This window comes from Oncorhynchus clarkii, chromosome 17, assembly GCF_045791955.1.
Source record: "Oncorhynchus clarkii lewisi isolate Uvic-CL-2024 chromosome 17, UVic_Ocla_1.0, whole genome shotgun sequence".
Lineage (NCBI taxonomy): Eukaryota > Metazoa > Chordata > Actinopteri > Salmoniformes > Salmonidae > Oncorhynchus > Oncorhynchus clarkii.
This window is the reverse complement of record NC_092163.1, coordinates 37,348,105-37,365,817: the sequence shown is the minus strand read 5'-3', so window position 1 is coordinate 37,365,817 and position 17,713 is coordinate 37,348,105. Positions and strand designations below refer to the sequence as shown.

The window sequence follows — 17,713 nt, the reverse complement described above, 5'->3', positions numbered from 1 at the left end:
CATGAACGACTCCAAATATTTTCAGAAATGTATCATATCTGTAGTCATTACCTGACATTTATGTATCTGTATTTCTAAACAAATTCATAATTTCAATATACATCGTTATGTGATATGTAATATTTATCCTTGTATGTCTGATTGAAAATGGGCTAAATTCAACTCATGAAAGGTCCAGCGCCCAAATTATTTTACTTGTTCAGGTGCCTAAAATCAAGGTGACATATCTGAGCATAGATGGGTTGATTGTTTAGCAACTACAGATGGAATGGGCTTAGATTGTTGACGAAATGTAAACTATATTTCTTCTACAATGTTTATTGAAAACATAAATACACTTGCACAATGATGACTTGTTGTCTCTCAAATACATCGTTACAGTTGTTGGTTAGCTAGCTAGCAATTTTTTTTTGCCATATTAGTATTGACATGAAATCAGTCAAAACAACAACAAAAATAAGACATGGTATCAAGAACATGTACTGTGCATATTACCTCAACTAACCAGTGCCCCGCACACTGACTCTGTACCGGTACACCCTGTATACAGCCTCGCTATTGTTATTTTACTGCTGCTCTTTAATTATTTGTTACTTTTATTTTATTATTATTTTAAACATTTTTACTTAATACTTATTTTTCTTATAACTGCATTGTTGGTTAAGGGCTTTTATTTTATTTGACTAGCTGAAATTAGTCACTTATAATTCCCCACATGGCAGTTTCTTGTCATTCTTACTAGCTTTCTGGACATCCAGAAACACAACAACTCACAGACTTCTGCCCCATTGAAGCATGTGCATAGTTTTCGTAACGTTGTCAGCAAACTTATCTATACATTTGCACCATATTCAGTAGTAGGCTATACAAGGCACGGAAAGGCAAACATTGTCATATTTAATCCAAGTTTCTATTTCCAAAGCACATCCCGAGAGGCGCAGCGGTCTAAGGCACTGCAGCGCAGTGCTGGAGGCGTCACTACAGATCCGGGTTCTATCTCGGGTTGTGTCGCAGCCGGCCGCGACCGGGAGACCCATGAGGCGGTGCACAATTGGCCCAGTGTCATCCAGGTTATGGGGAGGGTATGACCGGCTGGGATGTCCTTGTCCCATTGCACTCTAGCGACTCCTTGTGGCAGCTGGCGCCTGCACACTGACTTTGGTTGTCAGTTGTACGGTGTTTCCTCCAAAACATTGCTACGGCTGGCTTCCGGGTTAGGCGGGTAGTGTGTCAAGAAGCAGTGTGGCTTGGCGGGGTCGTGTTTCGGAGGACGCACAGCTCTCGACCTTCGCCTCTCCCAAGTTGCAGTAATGGGACAAAAAATGCAGATACCGATTAATCTGTGTGTATGTGTATATATATATATATATATATTTATATATATTTGTGATAATGACAATTAAAACAATACTGAATGAACACTTATTTTAACTTAATATAATACATCAATAAAATCAATTTAGTCTCAAATAAATAATGAAACATGTTCAATTTGATTTAAATAATGCAAAAACAAAGTGTTGGAGAAGAAAGTAAAAGTGCAATATGTGCCATGTAAAAGCTAACATTTAAATTCCTTGCTCAGAACATATGAAAGCTGGTGGTTCCTTTTAATATGAGTCTTCAATATTCCCAGGTAAGAAGTTTTAGGTTGTAGTTATTATAGGACTATTTCTCTCTATACCATTTGTATTTCATATACCTTTGACTATTGGATGTTCTAATAGGCACTTTAGTATTGTCAACCTAATCTCGGGAGTTGATAGGCTTGAAGTCATAAACAGCGCAATGCTTGAAGCACAGCGAAGAGCTGCTGGCAAATGCAGGAAAGTGCTGTTTGAATGAATGCTTACGAGCCTGCTGCTGCCTACCACTGCTCAGTCAGACTGCTCTATCAAATCATATACTTAATTATAATATAATAACACATAAATACGAGCCTTGGGTTATTAATATGGTCAAATCCGGAAACTATCATTTCGAAAACAACGTTTATTATTTCAGTGAAATACGGAAACGTTCCGTATTTTATCTAACGGGTGGCATCCCTAAATCTAAATATTGCTGTTACATTGCACAACCTTCAATGTAATGTCCTAATTATGAACAATTCTGGAAAAATATATACGAAGAATAGGAAGAAATGGTCTTCACACAGTTCGCAACGAGCAAGGCAGTCCAAACTGCTACACATATACCCCGACTCTGCTTGTACAGAACGCAAGAGAAGTGACACAATTTCCCTAGTTAAAAGAAATTCATGTTAGCAGGCAATATTAACTAAATACGCAGGTTCAAAAATATATACATGTGTATTGATTTTAAGAAAGGCATTGATGTTTATGGTTAGGTACACATTGGTGCAAAGACGGTGCTTTTTTCGCGAATGCGCTTGTTAAATCACTCGTTTGGTTAAGTAGGCTGTGATTCAATGATAAATTAACAGGCACCGCATCTATTATTTGCAACGCAGGACAAGCTAGATATATCATCAACCATGTGTAGTTAACTAGTGATTATGTTAAGATTGATTGTTTTTTACAAGATAAGTTTAATGCTATCTAACACCTTACCATGGCTCCTTGCTGCACTCGCATAACAGGTAGTCAGCCTGCCACGCAGTCTCCCCGTGGAGTGCAATGTAATTGGTGGCCAAAAATGCAGATTACCGATTGATATGAAAATTTGAAATCGGCCCTAATTAATCGGCCATTCCAATTAATTGGTCAACCTCTAGTCCAGACCCAATGTGGTGGTAATGTTGGTCTGTGATCCACTCCAAACTGTCAATGCATAAATCATGAATCAAAATTGTGTGGATATTGCAAGAAAATATTGTCATTTCACATAACCACACCCCAAGCTACTCTGCCTGCTTCATTCATGATGAAGAAACTAACTGGATCAAGCTAGCCAAGTTGCTAGTTACATAGCTAGCAATGTTAGTTAACTAGCTAGCTTTTATTAATCAGTAATTTTGTACTTTTTATTTAACCTTTATTTATACAGGTTTTTCACATTGAGATAACATGTTTTTTTCAAGCGAGACCTGGTCCAATACAAAATACGCCTAAACGTTTTAAAACATTAGCTGTCTTCTTGAGGCTTCATTGGGGGTCCAAAAAGAAAATCACTAGGCTACAAGTTAGCTTCTACCCCCCTATCAAGCCTAGCTAGCTAGCTTGTCCTACTGGCTGCTAGCCAAATTAGCTAATGTTCCTGATTCTACTTACTAAAATAAATAAAACATCTCAAATTAGCTACTCACTTTAACGTTAACTTCTTTGAAGTATTTTCTGAACAGCTTCTCACTTTTTTGTTTCTCCAGTTGTCAGTTTGAACACACCGTTTACACACTAATTGTGGCGCCCATGTTAAAAAAAAGTGACATTTGGAACTGATCAGCATAAAACATGTGATTCTAGCTAGGCTACCAGTTACAGTGCTTTTAGCTTTATCCAGAGGGAATATAAAAAATTATAGCTAGTGTCTGAAAGAATTATATGGAGTTAATATTTGTCAAATTATTGAGCATGTCTTCAAAACTCAAATAAGCATCAGAAATGTTCCTTTATTTAGCATATCAAAATGTATATCAAGATCCTGATATGGACCTCAGTCAAGAGCATATGCAGTGTATGTGATGAGAAAATATACTGTGTAGGCCTACTGTCAGTATTTGTCACCATAAAGAGAAAATAAAATGTCCATATAGGCCTATCACAGGATATCTAATGAGTCCATAAGCATGTGTTAAACAATTTTCAGTCTTTTCAGCATATCAAAAAGCATACCAAGATCTGGATTTGGCCCTCAGCCAAGACAAGCATATCTGGAATCAATATACTCTAGCTTCCTTCATGACCTGGCCTCTGTAAATTGGTATAGAATCAGCTTTATCCCCTCTGTCGAAGACACTTGGACCTTCTTTAAAAATATGTTTTAGTGGTATAGTTAACAAATACGCACCCATAAAGAAAATAATAATTAAAAACAGGTTCAGCCCCTGGTTCGCCCGTGATCTGGCAGAGTTACTCCAGTTCAAGAATTCCATTCGCTCGGCACACACATCTTTAGGCTGACTGGCTCTCGTTCAGGCAAATATGAAATAAGTACACTCATTCTATCCGGAAGGCCAAAGTTAGTTACTTAAAGGAGCAGTTCTCTCTCTCTGTGGGTCTAACCCCAAGAAGTTCTGGAAAACAGTTAAATATCTGGAGAATAAACCCTCCTCCTCACAGCTGCCCATATCCCTTAATGTTGATGATGTGGTTGTTACTGACAAGGAGCACATGGCTGAGCTCTTTAATCACCACTTCATTAAGTCAGGATTCCTATTTGACTCTGCCATGCCTCCTTGCCCATCCAACATTTCCTCATCTCCCACCCCTTCCATTGCGACCATCCCCGATGCTCCTCCCTCTTTTTCCCCTGACCCACCAAAAAGTTTCTCCCTGGAGGCAGTCACTGAGTCAGTCCGAGATGCTAAAGGAGCTCCTTAAACTTGACCCCCAAAAAACAGCTGGGTCAGATGGTTTAGACCCTTTCTTTAAGGATGCTGCCCCTATCATTTCTGAGCCTGTCTCACGTCTCTGGGGAGGTTCCCATTGCTTGGAAGGAAGCCATGGTGTGTCCTTTATTTAAAGGGGGAGATCAAGCTGATTGTAACTGTTAAAGGCCAATTTCTATTTTGCCCTGTTTATCAAGTGTTGGAAAAACTTGTCAATAATCAACTGACTGGCTTTCTTAATGTCTATAGTATTCTCTCGGGTATGCAATCTGGTTTCCACTTAGATTATGGATGTGTCACTGCAACCGTAAAGGTCTTAAATTGTGTCACCATTTCCCTTGATTCAAAGCAATGTTGTGCTGCTATTTATTTATTGACTTGGCCAAAGCTTTTGATATGGTAGACCATTCCATTCTTGTGGGCCGGCTAAGGAGAATTGGTGTCTCTGAGGGGTCTTTGGCCTCGGTTGCTAACTACCTCAAAGAGTGCAGTGTTACATTCAGAACATCTGCTGTCTCAGCCACTGCTTGTCACCAAGGGAGTACCCCAAGGCTCAGTCCTCGGCCCCACACTCTTCTCAATTTGCATCAACAACATAGCTCAAGGAGTAGGAAGCTCTCTCATCCATTTATATGCAGATGATAGTCTTATACTCAGCTGGCATCTCCCCAGATGTGTTAAATGGTCTACAACAAAGCTTTCTTAATGTCCAACAAGCTTTCTCTTACCTTAAACTTATTCTGAGGATCTCCAAAACAAAGGTCACGTGGTAGGGTAAGAATGCCCCCCGGTGTGATTGCTACCTCTGAGGGTTTAGAGTTGGAGGTAGTCACCGCATACACATGCTTAGGAGTATGGCTAGATGGTACACTGTCCTTCTCTGAGCACATATCAAACCTGCAGGCTAAGATTAAATCTAGACTTGGTTTCCTCTATCATAATCGCTCCTCTTTCACCCCAGATGCCAAACTAACTGACGTCGTTTCTCTTTGCTTATTTGAGCTGTTCTGCCATAATATGGACTTGGTCTTTTACCAAATAGGTAAAATCTCCTTACCAAACACAACTGATTGGCTCAAACACATTGAAGGAAAGAAATTCCACAAATTTACTTTTAACAAGGCACACCTGTTCATTGAAATGAGGTGATTACCTCATGAAGCTGGTTGAGAGAATGTGTCCCAACATTTGACTAGTACTGTATGTCTAAAAGACATCTGGATTCAGAACATGGTACATATCACAAAACAGGCATTGGAAATTGTTTTAATTTCACAAGCTTGTTTCATGATTTAACAACGGTTACAAACTTGTAACTTGATATTTGAATACATTCAATAAGATTTGCAAACATAATATATTAAGTCCATTTACAACTATAAATATTCTGCTATGAATCAAAAATACACATGCAGATTTTGAATATGCGCACGCTCGGAGTTCTGTCACACTGAAGAAAGTTTTGTAAATTTGTAGGAAGAAATTTGCAAGTAAAATCTTGATTTTCGCTATGGAGAAATGACCGTTCACTCCTGACCAATCAATTCCCTCTGCCAAAACCACAGCTGCCTAACCATTGACTGGATTGTTCCATCAATCATCAGGAAGTAACTACCCACATAAGCAAGTGAGGAGGAGGTAAAGAAAACCAAAACCAACTATGTAATCGTCTCTTATCTGTCTACATACATTTTCTGGTGAAAAGGCATGACAGTTTGCTTATGCAATATATATATTTTTTTTTAAAAGTACACTACACAAGACTGAAGAATAAGACAAATAGGCTACGTGTAGACTGGTAGCCCAATTCTGATCTTTTTTTCCCCACTAATTGGTATTTTAACCTATCTGATGTGATTGGTCAAAAGACCAATTAGAGGAAAAATGATCAGAATTGGGCTGCCAGTCTACACAGCCAGGGACAAGTGAATATAAAGTCAGTTCTTGTGTTTGAAGCAGTTCGTGTGAATTTGAGTTGTTACATACAGTACATGTTAAATGGCTATGAGACAGATGGAGGCTCTTGCTGTAATCAAAGGTATCACTGAAGGCCCCCGTATTCAGCTTGAAGCAGATGTGTTCCACCATCCAACCCCTTATCACAGCATGCAGTGGCCTGATAGGGAGATGACAAAATTCATTATGTACCTTTCATCACCAAAGCAGTGTTAGCATTTACTGCACATGTTGCTAAACAATCCAACCATTTCGTTACTATCATGGATCTAAATGGGACATTCACAAACAATATCAAATTCATAAGCATTGACTAATACTTCTAGGGTCCTGCGGTGGTCTAGCAACATGCTGCTTTCTAGTGATCTTAATCCCTCTGCACCTGAAATGCAACAAGAAAAACATTAATAACATTACACCTAGTCAGTCAGTAACTTGGGTGATTAAACACTCACCTAAAATGTGCACATCAGCCAAATGATACCCTACCAAAACAGCCTAGTAGTATATTTGCAGTGAAATTGGGAGGAATTTTTCTTGCCAACTTTTTCAGTCACCAATTAATTAATAAACAAGCAGTGGAATGAGTCAGTTTGACAAAAAGTGTTAAAAAGTCTTAACATAGCTATAGTTAAGTTTTTATTTTCTAGAAACCAAGCTAACAATAACTGCACTGCAGTGATGATGGTGGGCGTTAGCTAGCTACCTTTCCCCCAGAAGTTTTAATTTAGCTAGCTAACGTTATTTGTATAAACTATCAATCAGATGGTTAACTAGCAAATATTTGTTTTCCCCTCGTTTCTAAAACTGCCTGATAAAACTTGCAAGTTGATGGTAAAGCTAGGACGAATGTCAGAGGCCAGATAGCTAATGCAATTGCTGGTCTGGAGTTTGTCTGAAATGTACCATTATATTTCAAATGATAAGCAAACTATTGTCATGCCTTTTCACAAAAAAAACAACAACAAAAATCGATGTAGACAGATAAAAGAGACGATTACCATCAAGTAGACCATTTTGTTTTTCTTGACCTCATCCTCTCTTGCTCATGTGGGTAGCAACATCCTGATATTTGATTGATGGAAGGATCCAGCCAATGGTTAGGCGGCTGAGGTTTTGGCAGGGGGAATTGATTGGTCAGGAGTGAACGGTCATTTCTCCATAGCGAAAATCATGATTTTACTTGTAAATTTCTTCCTACAAATTTACAAAACTTTCTACAACGTGACAACAATGACAGAACTAACGAACACACTCAAATTGAAAATCTGCAAGTGTATTTTTGATTCACAGCAGAGTATTCATAGTACTAAATTGACTTTCAATCATTCTGAATATAATATATATTCAAATTTCAAGTTACAAGTTTGCAACCATTGTTAAATCTTTCACACATCATGATAGAAGCTTGCGAAATTAAATTACACATTTGCGAATCGTCCTTGCAACCACGAATCTGAATGTGCGACCATGAAATTCTAAATACAAACTCACGTAGTTCTTTCATCATTATAATCCCATACCATTTTAAAAAATGAATGGAAGTACTGTATACAAATAAGGGGTTAATAATACATGTAAAAATAAATAAATGATAATGTTGATCTTTCCTGATCTTTCTTATCTCTCAGATATAGGACAGACACTTCAGAACAAAGTCCCCCCAGAAAAAAGGAAAAGGAACTATCTGTTGTTCCATGTATTGAATCTGTTATTCAATGTATTTGTATGGACTAATAGCAGGAAGGCCCAAAATGATATTTTTATAGATATTTTTATACTTCAAGAGGTCTTAAAATTCTAAATCAAATAGCTAAATGATCCTTGCTATGACCTTCTTCAAACAATTCCATTTAGTAGAACCCCCCTTCCCAGGTTTAGACAGGGCTTAGACACTTATGGGTAAACAAGAAAACAGTGAATATTCCTGAGTGGCTGAGTTACAGTTTTGATTTAAATATACTTGAAAATCTATGGCAAGACACAAAAATTGTTGTCTAGCAATGATAAACAACCAATTTGAGCTTGAAGGGTTTTGAAAAGAATAATAGGCAAATGTTGCACAATCCAGGTGTGGAAAGCTCTTTTACGCTGAACACAAACCAGCTGGGAGCTGAGCCATCGTGCATAAATGTATTTTGTCCCACTACACCAAACGCGATCACGACAAGCAGGTTAAAATATCAAAACAAACTCTGAACAAATGACATTAATTTGGGACAGGTCGAACAGCATTAAACATGTATGGCAATTTAGCTAGTTAGCGTGCACTTGCTAGCTAATTTGTCCTATTTAGCTAGCTTGCTGTTGCTTGCTAATTTGTCCTGGGATATAAACATTGAGTTGTTATTTTACCTGAAATGCACAAGGTCCTCTACTTCGACAATTAATCCACACATAAAACGGCCACTCGAATCATTTCTAGTCATCTCTCCTCCTTCCAGGCTTTTTCATCTTTGAACTTATATGGTGATCACATCTACACTTTCATAGTATTACCACGACAACCGGCAAAACAGTTCGTCTTTCAATCACCCACGTGGGTATAACCAATGAGGAGATGGCACGTGGGTACCTGCTTCTATAAACCGATGAGGAGATGGGAGAGGCAGGACTTGCAGCGCGTTCTGCGTCAGAAAAAGAAAGGAGTTCTATTTTAGCCCTTGGCATCGCAGACGCCTGTTGGCTCGCGCGAACAGTGTGGGTGCAATAATTGAATAACATAGATTTCTAAAATTATTTTGCAGCGCATGCGGTGTGGTCAGCCTATTACACAGAAACAGTCAGAGCTGCAATTGCTATCAAAGGTGCTTTTAAAAAGTATTGACTCAGGGTGTGAATTCTTATGTAAATCTAATATTTTTGTGTTTTATTTTCAAAACATTTGCAAACATTTCTAAAAAACATGTTTTTTCACTTTGTCATTATGGGGTATTGTGTGTAGATGGGTGAAAAAATATATATTTAATCCATTTTGAATTCAGGCTGTAACAACAAATTATAAGTCAAGGGATATTAATACAGTGGGGCAAAAAATGTATTTAGTCAGCCACCAATTGTGCAAGTTCTCCCACTTAAAAAGACGAGAGAGTCCTGTAATTTTCATCATAGGTACACTTCAACTATGACAGACAAAATGAGAAAGAAAATCCAGAAAATCACATTGTACAGAAAATCACACCAGGCTGGGAAGACTGAATCTGCAATAGGTAAGCAGCTTGGATATGACGTACAGTAGATGCAGAAAGTAAACAGCGTAGAGGGTCAATTTCCGCAACAATTAAGAGCGTTGAAGCACAAGGTTCAACTTCCCTGCTGTTTTGGTGCCCTGGCTACCATTCGGTGAACAGCGTAATGTGCACACATGCACAAATGCGGAGATACTGTGTGAGAGCGAAGTCTTGCATCTTGTTCATCTCAATATCTGTGGTGCTGCTCCGAGCAACGTCATTTTGCTGAGTCTACCTTTTAAATTGGTATAGTACTCTCACTCACGGGTGCAATAAATGTAGCCTCTTACAATGCACGCCTCAAAATATGCTAAAGCTAGAATCCTTAGTTTCAACATGCATTGTTGGACATATAAATTAATGATATACACCCATGAATTCTTGAAGAATATAACTTGCACTACATGAACTAAAGTATGAGGACACCTGCTCGTCGAACATCTCATTCCAAAATCACAGGCATTAACATGGAGCTGGTTCCCCTTCTCTGCTAACAGCCTCCATTCTTCTGGGAAGGCTTTCTACTAGATGTTGGAACATTGCTGCGGGCACTTGCTTCCATTTAGCCATGAGCATTAGTAAGGTTGGGCAATGATGTTGGGTGATTAAGCCTGGCTCGCAGTAGGCATTCCAATTCATCCCAAAGGTGTTCGATGGGATTGAGGACAGGGCTCTGTGCAGGCCAGTCAAGTTCTTCCACACCGATCTCAACAAACCATTTCTGTAAGAACCTCACTTTGTGCATGGGGAACTTGTCATGCTGAAACAGTAAAGTTGAGACCAAGTTAGAAGCACAGAGTCGTCTCGAATATCATTGTATGCTGTAGCATTAAGATTTTCCTTCACTGGAACTAAGGGGCCTAACCCGAACCATGAAAAACAGCCCCAGACCATTATTCCTCCACCACCAAACTTTACAGCTGGCACGATGCATTCGGGCAAGTAGCGTTCTCCTGACTTCCGCCAAACCCAGCTTCGTCCATCGAACTGCCAGTTGTTGAAGTGTGATTCATCAATCCAGAGAACGCGTTTCCACTGCTCCAGAGTTCAATTACGGTGAGCTTTATAACATTATAGCATTACGCACGGTGATCTTAGGCTTGTGTACGTCTGTTCGTCTATGGAAACCCATTTCATAAAGCTCCCTACGAACAGTTCTTGTGCTGAAGCTGCTTCCAGAGGCAGTTTGGAACTCGGTAGTGAGTGTTGCAACCGAGGACATTTTATTTATACGCGCTTCAGCACTTGGCAGTCCCGTTCTGTGAGCTTGTGTGGCCTACCACTTCGAGGCTGATCCGTTGTTGCTCCTAGACATTTCCACTTCACAATAACAGCACTTACAGATGACCGGAGCAGCTCCAGCAGGGCAGAAATTTGGAGAATTGACTTGTTGGAAAGGAGGCATCCTATGACGGTGCCACATTGAACGTCTCTGAGCTCTTCAGTAAGGCCATTCTACTCCTAATATTTTATACACCTGTCAGTAACAGGTGTGGCTGAAACAGTCAAATCCACTAATTTGAAGGGGTGTCCACATACTTTTGTATATATAGTGTATAAACGCCTCATGAGCTTAGTTCATCTGTTGCACCTCATCAGAACCCAAAATATAAACTTGTTTTACTTCAGTGTTTGTTAACAATGTAAATGTTAATAAACACTGTATAAACATAAAACATGCATGGTTAAAACTATTATTTTTATATCATGGATGGTCAGTCCTTGCATCCATAGCTCTGTCTATGAATTTGAGAGTGGTTACATTTCTCCAAGCCTATCCATCAGCTGTTTACCAAAACAGAGAAGGGGTGGCAGCTTTGTTATTGTGTAATTTTTTACTCAGTGTTATTCAAGTGGTAATACATTTGTGGTAATACATACATTTTCCTATGATTTATTTTCAACCACATCCCCTGTTGATTTTGTTGTTAATTTGAAGGTGATATTGGGTCATGGCCAGTCTGCAGCAGGAGTACCCCCTGGTCCTGCTGGGGATTCTGGAGGAGCTGGCTGCTATGCGCCCCTGGCTTTCCTTTCAGGACCTGTGTAGAATGGTCAGCACCCGCTTCGACCTGCAGCACCTCACAGAGCTTAGGAGTCTGCTGTTCTCCGCAGCCTGCCGCGATCCCTGTTTCCCCGCCACCCTCTTCAGAGACAGGGTCAACCCTAAGGGACTGGGGACATCCCCGATTGGCGTGGCAGCTGACATCGTCACAATATTCAACCTCATTCAAATGACGGGTGGGGTTCCTGAAGAGGCCCAGGCGGCCCAGCCAATGAAAGCTCAGCTCGGCCCCAATATCGACCAATCCCCAGGGCCCTCTTTGCAAATTTCTTTGCCCATCGCTGACGAGGTGAGATTCTCCAGCCGCGATAGGGTGCGCACACTGTCAGACTCTCAGACCCTCTCAGGCCCTATCGACCAGAGCTTGCTCTGGCCCAAATCAAATTACTCGTTCCGCAAGCGTGCCAGTCTCCCTCCTGATCCCCTCTCTCTGGTCTCGTCATCCCCTCCAGGCCGTGCCAGGGCTGTGTCTTTCGACTGGCGCCACAACACCCCGCTGTTCGCTGGCAGTGGAAGCATCCCAGGCCAGGCCATGCAGAGCATCTACCTCCCCCTGGAGACAGACAGCGAGTCCTCAAAGGATTCCCTGAGTGGAGACTCGGCACCCAGGGATCCCGGATCAGAGCCGGGATCGCAGCCGGGATCGGAGCGGCATTCCTGCACGAAGAAGAGAGGTATTTTCAAGATGGACTTCCACAACCAGTCGCACCTCGTTCCCGAGGTGACCATTAGTACCGTGACTCCGAGAGTAGGAGTAGGAGGAAGAGGGAGGCAGGAACTTTTCACCAATCGCAGCTTTGAGATGCTCTCCAACCCGTATCCTTCGCCCACGGTCGGTCGGCCTTCGCCGGAGCGCCAGGCCAAGCATGAAAGCCTGGATGACCTCCAGGACTCCACATACTTTGGCCCAGGGGGTACTATTCCTGAATGGTCACCCCTCCACCCCCAACCCCCCAGGACCCGTAGGCCAGGATGGACGGACAAGAGCCTCAGTCTGGATGACAGGTTGGTGGGCTTGGATGGCTCCGAGGGCTCCCTTCAGAGGAGACTTGCTCCCAGCCCCACCACAAACTCTGGTGAGTGGTTGCCCCTTTTAAAGGGATGGGAGGGGACCGTCAGTCCCAGACCTGAAGGAGAAGGGTGGATGGCCTGCAGTACGGGCACCCAGACAGACACCATGCCGGGCACGCGGCACCTGCGGAGCCTGGTGCACGCCGACCACCTGTCCTTCATGACCTCGATGGACAACCCCGACATGCTAGGCGAGGACGACATCAGCACCATCTTCCGCTTCCTGGATGACATGAGCATGTGCGGCTCCACAGGGTACATCTGCCCCCCCGACGGGGTCCCTTCAGCAGCCCAGGACACCCCGGAGGCGCGGCGCGGCCGCCTGGGCCAGCTCCAGAGGCTCTTCCATTCGCTGGACGGCAGTGACGATGGCGGGCTCAAGGCAAGTGTGTGTAAACTCCTCCTGAGAATGGGTCAGATCGAACAGAGCCTGGAGTCCCTGTCCGAGGTCAAGGCCGAGATCTCACAGGTGCTCTCCTTCCTCCAGCGGCTGGACCAGAAGATGCAAGAGCAGGCCGTGGGAGGTAGGCGGGGAGGTAGGTGGCTGGGACCCCCCAGCGGCGGTGAGTCTTCCCTGGGTGTGCTAAGCCATCCGCTCAGCCCTGGGTCTGGTGGTTCCTCTGAGCCCCAGCCCCTGTCTGTATCTGTGCATTCGTTTGGTAGCCTGGACTGGAACCGGTGGGGGAAGATGGAGGAGAACAGAGGTGTGAGCGAAACCAAAGTGGGGAAGAAGGGGGTGCTCTCTCGGCAGGCCTCTTGCAAGAGTGGCGTGGACTCCAAGCGGCCAAGCATCATCTCCATCTTGTCTGCACGGGATTGGACGGTGTCTTTCTCGAAAAGTAAAGATGACAAGGACCAGCCCGGGAAAACAGGACAGGTAGTGTACCAACTTAGTCAGTGCAACAGTGTGTGTGTGTGTGTGTATGTGCACACATGCATGCATTCGTTTTGGAGATTTGGATTTGGTTTGGAGTGAGTGTGATAGTGTGTGCGAGTGTGAGTATGTGTGTGTGTGTTTTAGTGTGTGTGTGTGCTCATTTTGTTGCTAAATCAGGAGTTTAGCTGTGTGTGTCTTGTAAAGCAGTCTTAGGGTCTGGGTCTGACCTATTATCTGCTCCATATAGTTGTATGTTGCTGTTTGGATCTAGCAAGACTAGTGGCTAGTTGTGTGAGGATAAGGAATTATAAACTCTGTGGATTTGGGGGTTTTAGGCAGACATTTGAAAGAACTAGACTAATATGGAGACTAAAACCTAAAGCAGAAATTGAGTCAGACATTAGCTGGCCTGTTGGTCAGACTATGTGATTTAGGTGGTCAGTTGTTTACTTAGTCAATTATTCTCATAGCTCTTTTACTGTCAATGCAAGACTGCCTTTCAGTAATCAGTAATTCCCCACTTCTCCACACAAATGCAAGAGCAGGTTTGCTTGTGTGTATCCAGTTTGTTCACATATGTATTCCATATTTGTTCCTGCCATTATGTTTGATTTATTTTTCTCTCTTCCGCCCATCCATCCACATTTCCTCTTTCACATCTTTGTCCCACCCTCCATGCAGACGGACCAATCAAACAGCTCTGCCCAGAGTCACAAACTCCCTCCTCAAAAACACTCCCACTTGGTGGAGCAGGTGTCCAACTCTTCTCTCTTCCATCAGAAGGGTGGCGGTTTGACCAACCCAGGGTTGTCCTCTGGGTTGACCTCTGGTTTGACCTCTGACCTCAGATTGGCTGAGGGGAGAGGAGCCCCGGTCTGGACCGTGGAGGAGAGAGAGGCCAGAATGTCCCCTCTGGACCTACAGGTACTGTATATTTTGACCTTGTTGACCTTTTGGTAGCGCAGTACTTAACGACAATTGTGGGCCGCATTAAATCACCTCACGGGACCCGTCAGACCGCCAGTACGAGCTCCCTGCTTTCCAAGAGGAAATGTTTGATTGCTTTTCATAAGCACATGAGCACGTATGTCTTATTTTAATCTTATATGCTGTAAATGTTCAACAGACTGAACAAATTAGTTATTTAGTCAAGATCATTATGAGATTATACTAATACATTATACATATGACATTTCTTTTGATGCACTATAACTGCATTACAATGCATTAAATAAAGTTCAGCTTTCTCCCAAAATTATACAAACCAGGATTAGTCAGTGAACCTTCAGAAAATATAGAATCACATGTGGCTCAGTTGGTAGAGCATGGCACTTGCAATGCCAAGGTTGTGGGTTTGATTCCCACAGGGGACCAGTATGAACATGTATCACTAACTACTGTAAGTCTATCTGGATAAATGTCTAAAATGTAAAATGTATATCTGAACTGGGATCCAAAAGGAATTTCCAATTATATAAAAATGTTCCCCATTTTTCTCTCCAATTTTCGATCTCGCTGCAACTCCCCAACTGGCTCAGAAGGCGAAGGTTAAGTCATGCGTCCTCCAAAACATGACACGCCTAACCATACCTCTTAACACCCGCCAGCTTAACCCGGAAGCCAGCCGCACCAATGTGTCGGAGGAAACACTTTTCAACTGGCGATCGGGGTCAGCCCGCAGGCACCGGGCCCGCCACAAGGAGTCGCTAGAGCACGATGAGCCAAGAAAAGCCCCACCGTCCAAACCCTCCCCTAACCCGGACGACGCTGGGCCAATTGTGCACTGTCTTATGGGACTCTCGGTCACGGCCGGTCGTGGCACAGCCCAGGAATGAACTCGGGTCTGTAGTAGCACCTTTAGCCTTGCATGCGATGCGGTGCCTTAGACCATTGTGCCACTCGGGAGGCCCCAGTGAATAATACTTTTAATGGAACAACTGGAACGGTTATCTACTTGACTGGCATGATAGAGTGGTGACCTTATGTTTTGTCTCGTAGGCCCAGGAGTCTCTAAACCCTAATAACCTGGAGTTTTGGATGGAGGACATCTACACGCCAGGTTACAGCACACTGCTGAGGCGCAAAGAGGCCAACCAGCGCAGAGCCAAAGCCTGCAAGCTGGGGGCGCTCATCTTCACTTCCATCACCATCATCCTCGTCATCGTCATCCCTATCGCCACCATGAGCTCCTGAGGCTCTGTATGCATGCCAGACAGGAGACCTCCAAACAAAAATACTGATTTGATTTGTTGATTGGCGACGACGGGATGGTGGGATTCTGAATGTGGTGTTGATGTGATACTTTGTGCCCTACATTTATGGGAGTAATGTGCCCTACATTTACCATGCTCTTGCACCAGTGTACTCAGGAGAGAGTATTTAAGGAAAGACCAAGCTAAACGAATGCAAATTCTTTGTGAATCTGGCGCCATGCTATTACAATCTGTTATGGCCTTATCCTGTTGCCCACATACCTTACTGGGCTAATTTCTTTCAAGCACAAATTTAAAAAAAATGCATAACAGTAAAAAGCACAGCATTTAGGTAGGCCTACTGTCTGCCATTATTTATCCTTAAGTTATGTTGAATAAAATATTTATTTGTCATAATGGTTTTTGCTCAGTGATTTCCTCTATATTTTACTGGCTATGTGTCAATGCAGTCTTTTGATGAGAAACCTCCTCTGTTTGTTGATGTTGATGTTTTGGTGCCATAGGGATATGGAAAAGGAAGCCTTTGCCAGGAACCACTTTGTGAATTGAGGATTCTCTGTGTAATCTAATTTATGTTATACCACTCTACCATGTTAGTGTACTGTATGTACGCAGACACACACACGCACACACACACATATGCATGTGCATGCACACGCACACAAACACACACGTGCATGAATGCGCACACACACACACACATCACATTGACACATACACTACATACAATCACAGCCAAAATTCCTATGATGTGATTGTCAAGGGATATGCAATATTACTGGTTCTGTCACATTTCACTTAGGAGGAATGTCTATGTTGTAGTTGAATGTACTAGTGCTACTAGTACTGAGGTCACCTGGGGTTAGGGCTGATGGTTCACAATATGGAGATTGAGTGTCGCAGTGCTTTGGAGGGTGATGTGAAAATGTAAGGCCAAAGTTTGTTTTGCTGTGCTGGCATTGCAGCAGACCCTGAGCCCTCACCAACCCACACACACACAGGATGTTCATTGTGTGGGGGTGGGGGTCGGGGTCGGATCCATGCATTGCTTCCTCTTAAGTGGATGTGTGTCGACTAAGTGATCCCCTCGAGTCTAGTTGCAGATCCATTACTGCTGTTGTGTTGGTGCCACAGGGAAGCCCTAACCATGTACTCAGCACAACGCTGCCAGCCTGTGGGGATTCAGTAATGCTAATGACCCAGAACTTCTCCACAACACCGGATCCCAAACTTAGTTTTCAGGACCCATCTACAGCTTCAGGACTTTTCTAGAGACCCACTAAATAAAGAAAGCAAGTATCCCGTTTTAAGGAACGAGCCAAAAGGAGTCCGCTGTGACCAACCATATATGCTCATAATGCATGCACATTACTATCAAAACGCGTTCCACCCCATGTACACAACACATTTTTCTGCGATAAACAATCTGCATGTTAGTCTTGTTTTTGTTACAATGATGTTACCCTGATAGTTTTGTATTGCTGACTCCTTGATAGTGGTCCTGATAGTAGAGTTGGCTTTTCTCCTGTGCGCTCTTTGATTGATTGTATTTATTAGACTATTTTTCAAATACAAACATAAGGGCGCATCAGCCGGTGACGCCTCCACGTACAATTTAAGAAAATCATCAAGGATAACACAATAAAGCTTAAAAGCTTATTTCCATTGTGGTCCTTTTGGAGGGGACAGATATAATGTTTGTTTGTTTCATAAAATGAGCTAATTAGTACAGTTCCAACAACTATGGACAGGTGGGAGGGAGGCCCTGGCTTAGCAGCATGATAGTAAGTG

The 17,713-nt window shown here is 42.7% G+C and overlaps 1 protein-coding gene and 1 non-coding gene across 2 annotated transcripts; both read left to right on the top strand.

Moving 5' to 3' along the window:
- The first annotated feature begins 11,648 nt into the window (after positions 1 to 11,648).
- On the top strand, positions 11,649 to 15,902 carry LOC139369725 (major intrinsically disordered Notch2-binding receptor 1-like). Its single transcript, XM_071108986.1, has 3 exons — positions 11,649 to 13,709; positions 14,391 to 14,633; positions 15,708 to 15,902. The coding sequence occupies exons 1-3, from the start codon at positions 11,649 to 11,651 to the stop codon at positions 15,900 to 15,902; spliced, it is 2,499 nt and encodes an 832-aa protein (XP_070965087.1).
- trnaa-ugc (transfer RNA alanine (anticodon UGC)) lies at positions 15,007 to 15,083 on the top strand. The gene has a single exon. It is a non-coding gene; the product is annotated as a tRNA-Ala (tRNA).
- Positions 15,903 to 17,713: the final 1,811 nt, after the last annotated feature.

Excerpts from the sequence above, each read along its gene's own strand:
- LOC139369725 (XM_071108986.1), top strand. The coding sequence starts at position 11,649 with ATGGCCAGTCTGCAGCAGGAGTACCCCCTGGTCCTGCTGGGGATTCTG. Across the intron at positions 13,710-14,390 it reads AGCCCGGGAAAACAGGACAG|ACGGACCAATCAAACAGCTC; the intron begins GTAGTGTACCAA and ends CCCTCCATGCAG. Across the intron at positions 14,634-15,707 it reads TGTCCCCTCTGGACCTACAG|GCCCAGGAGTCTCTAAACCC; the intron begins GTACTGTATATT and ends TTTGTCTCGTAG.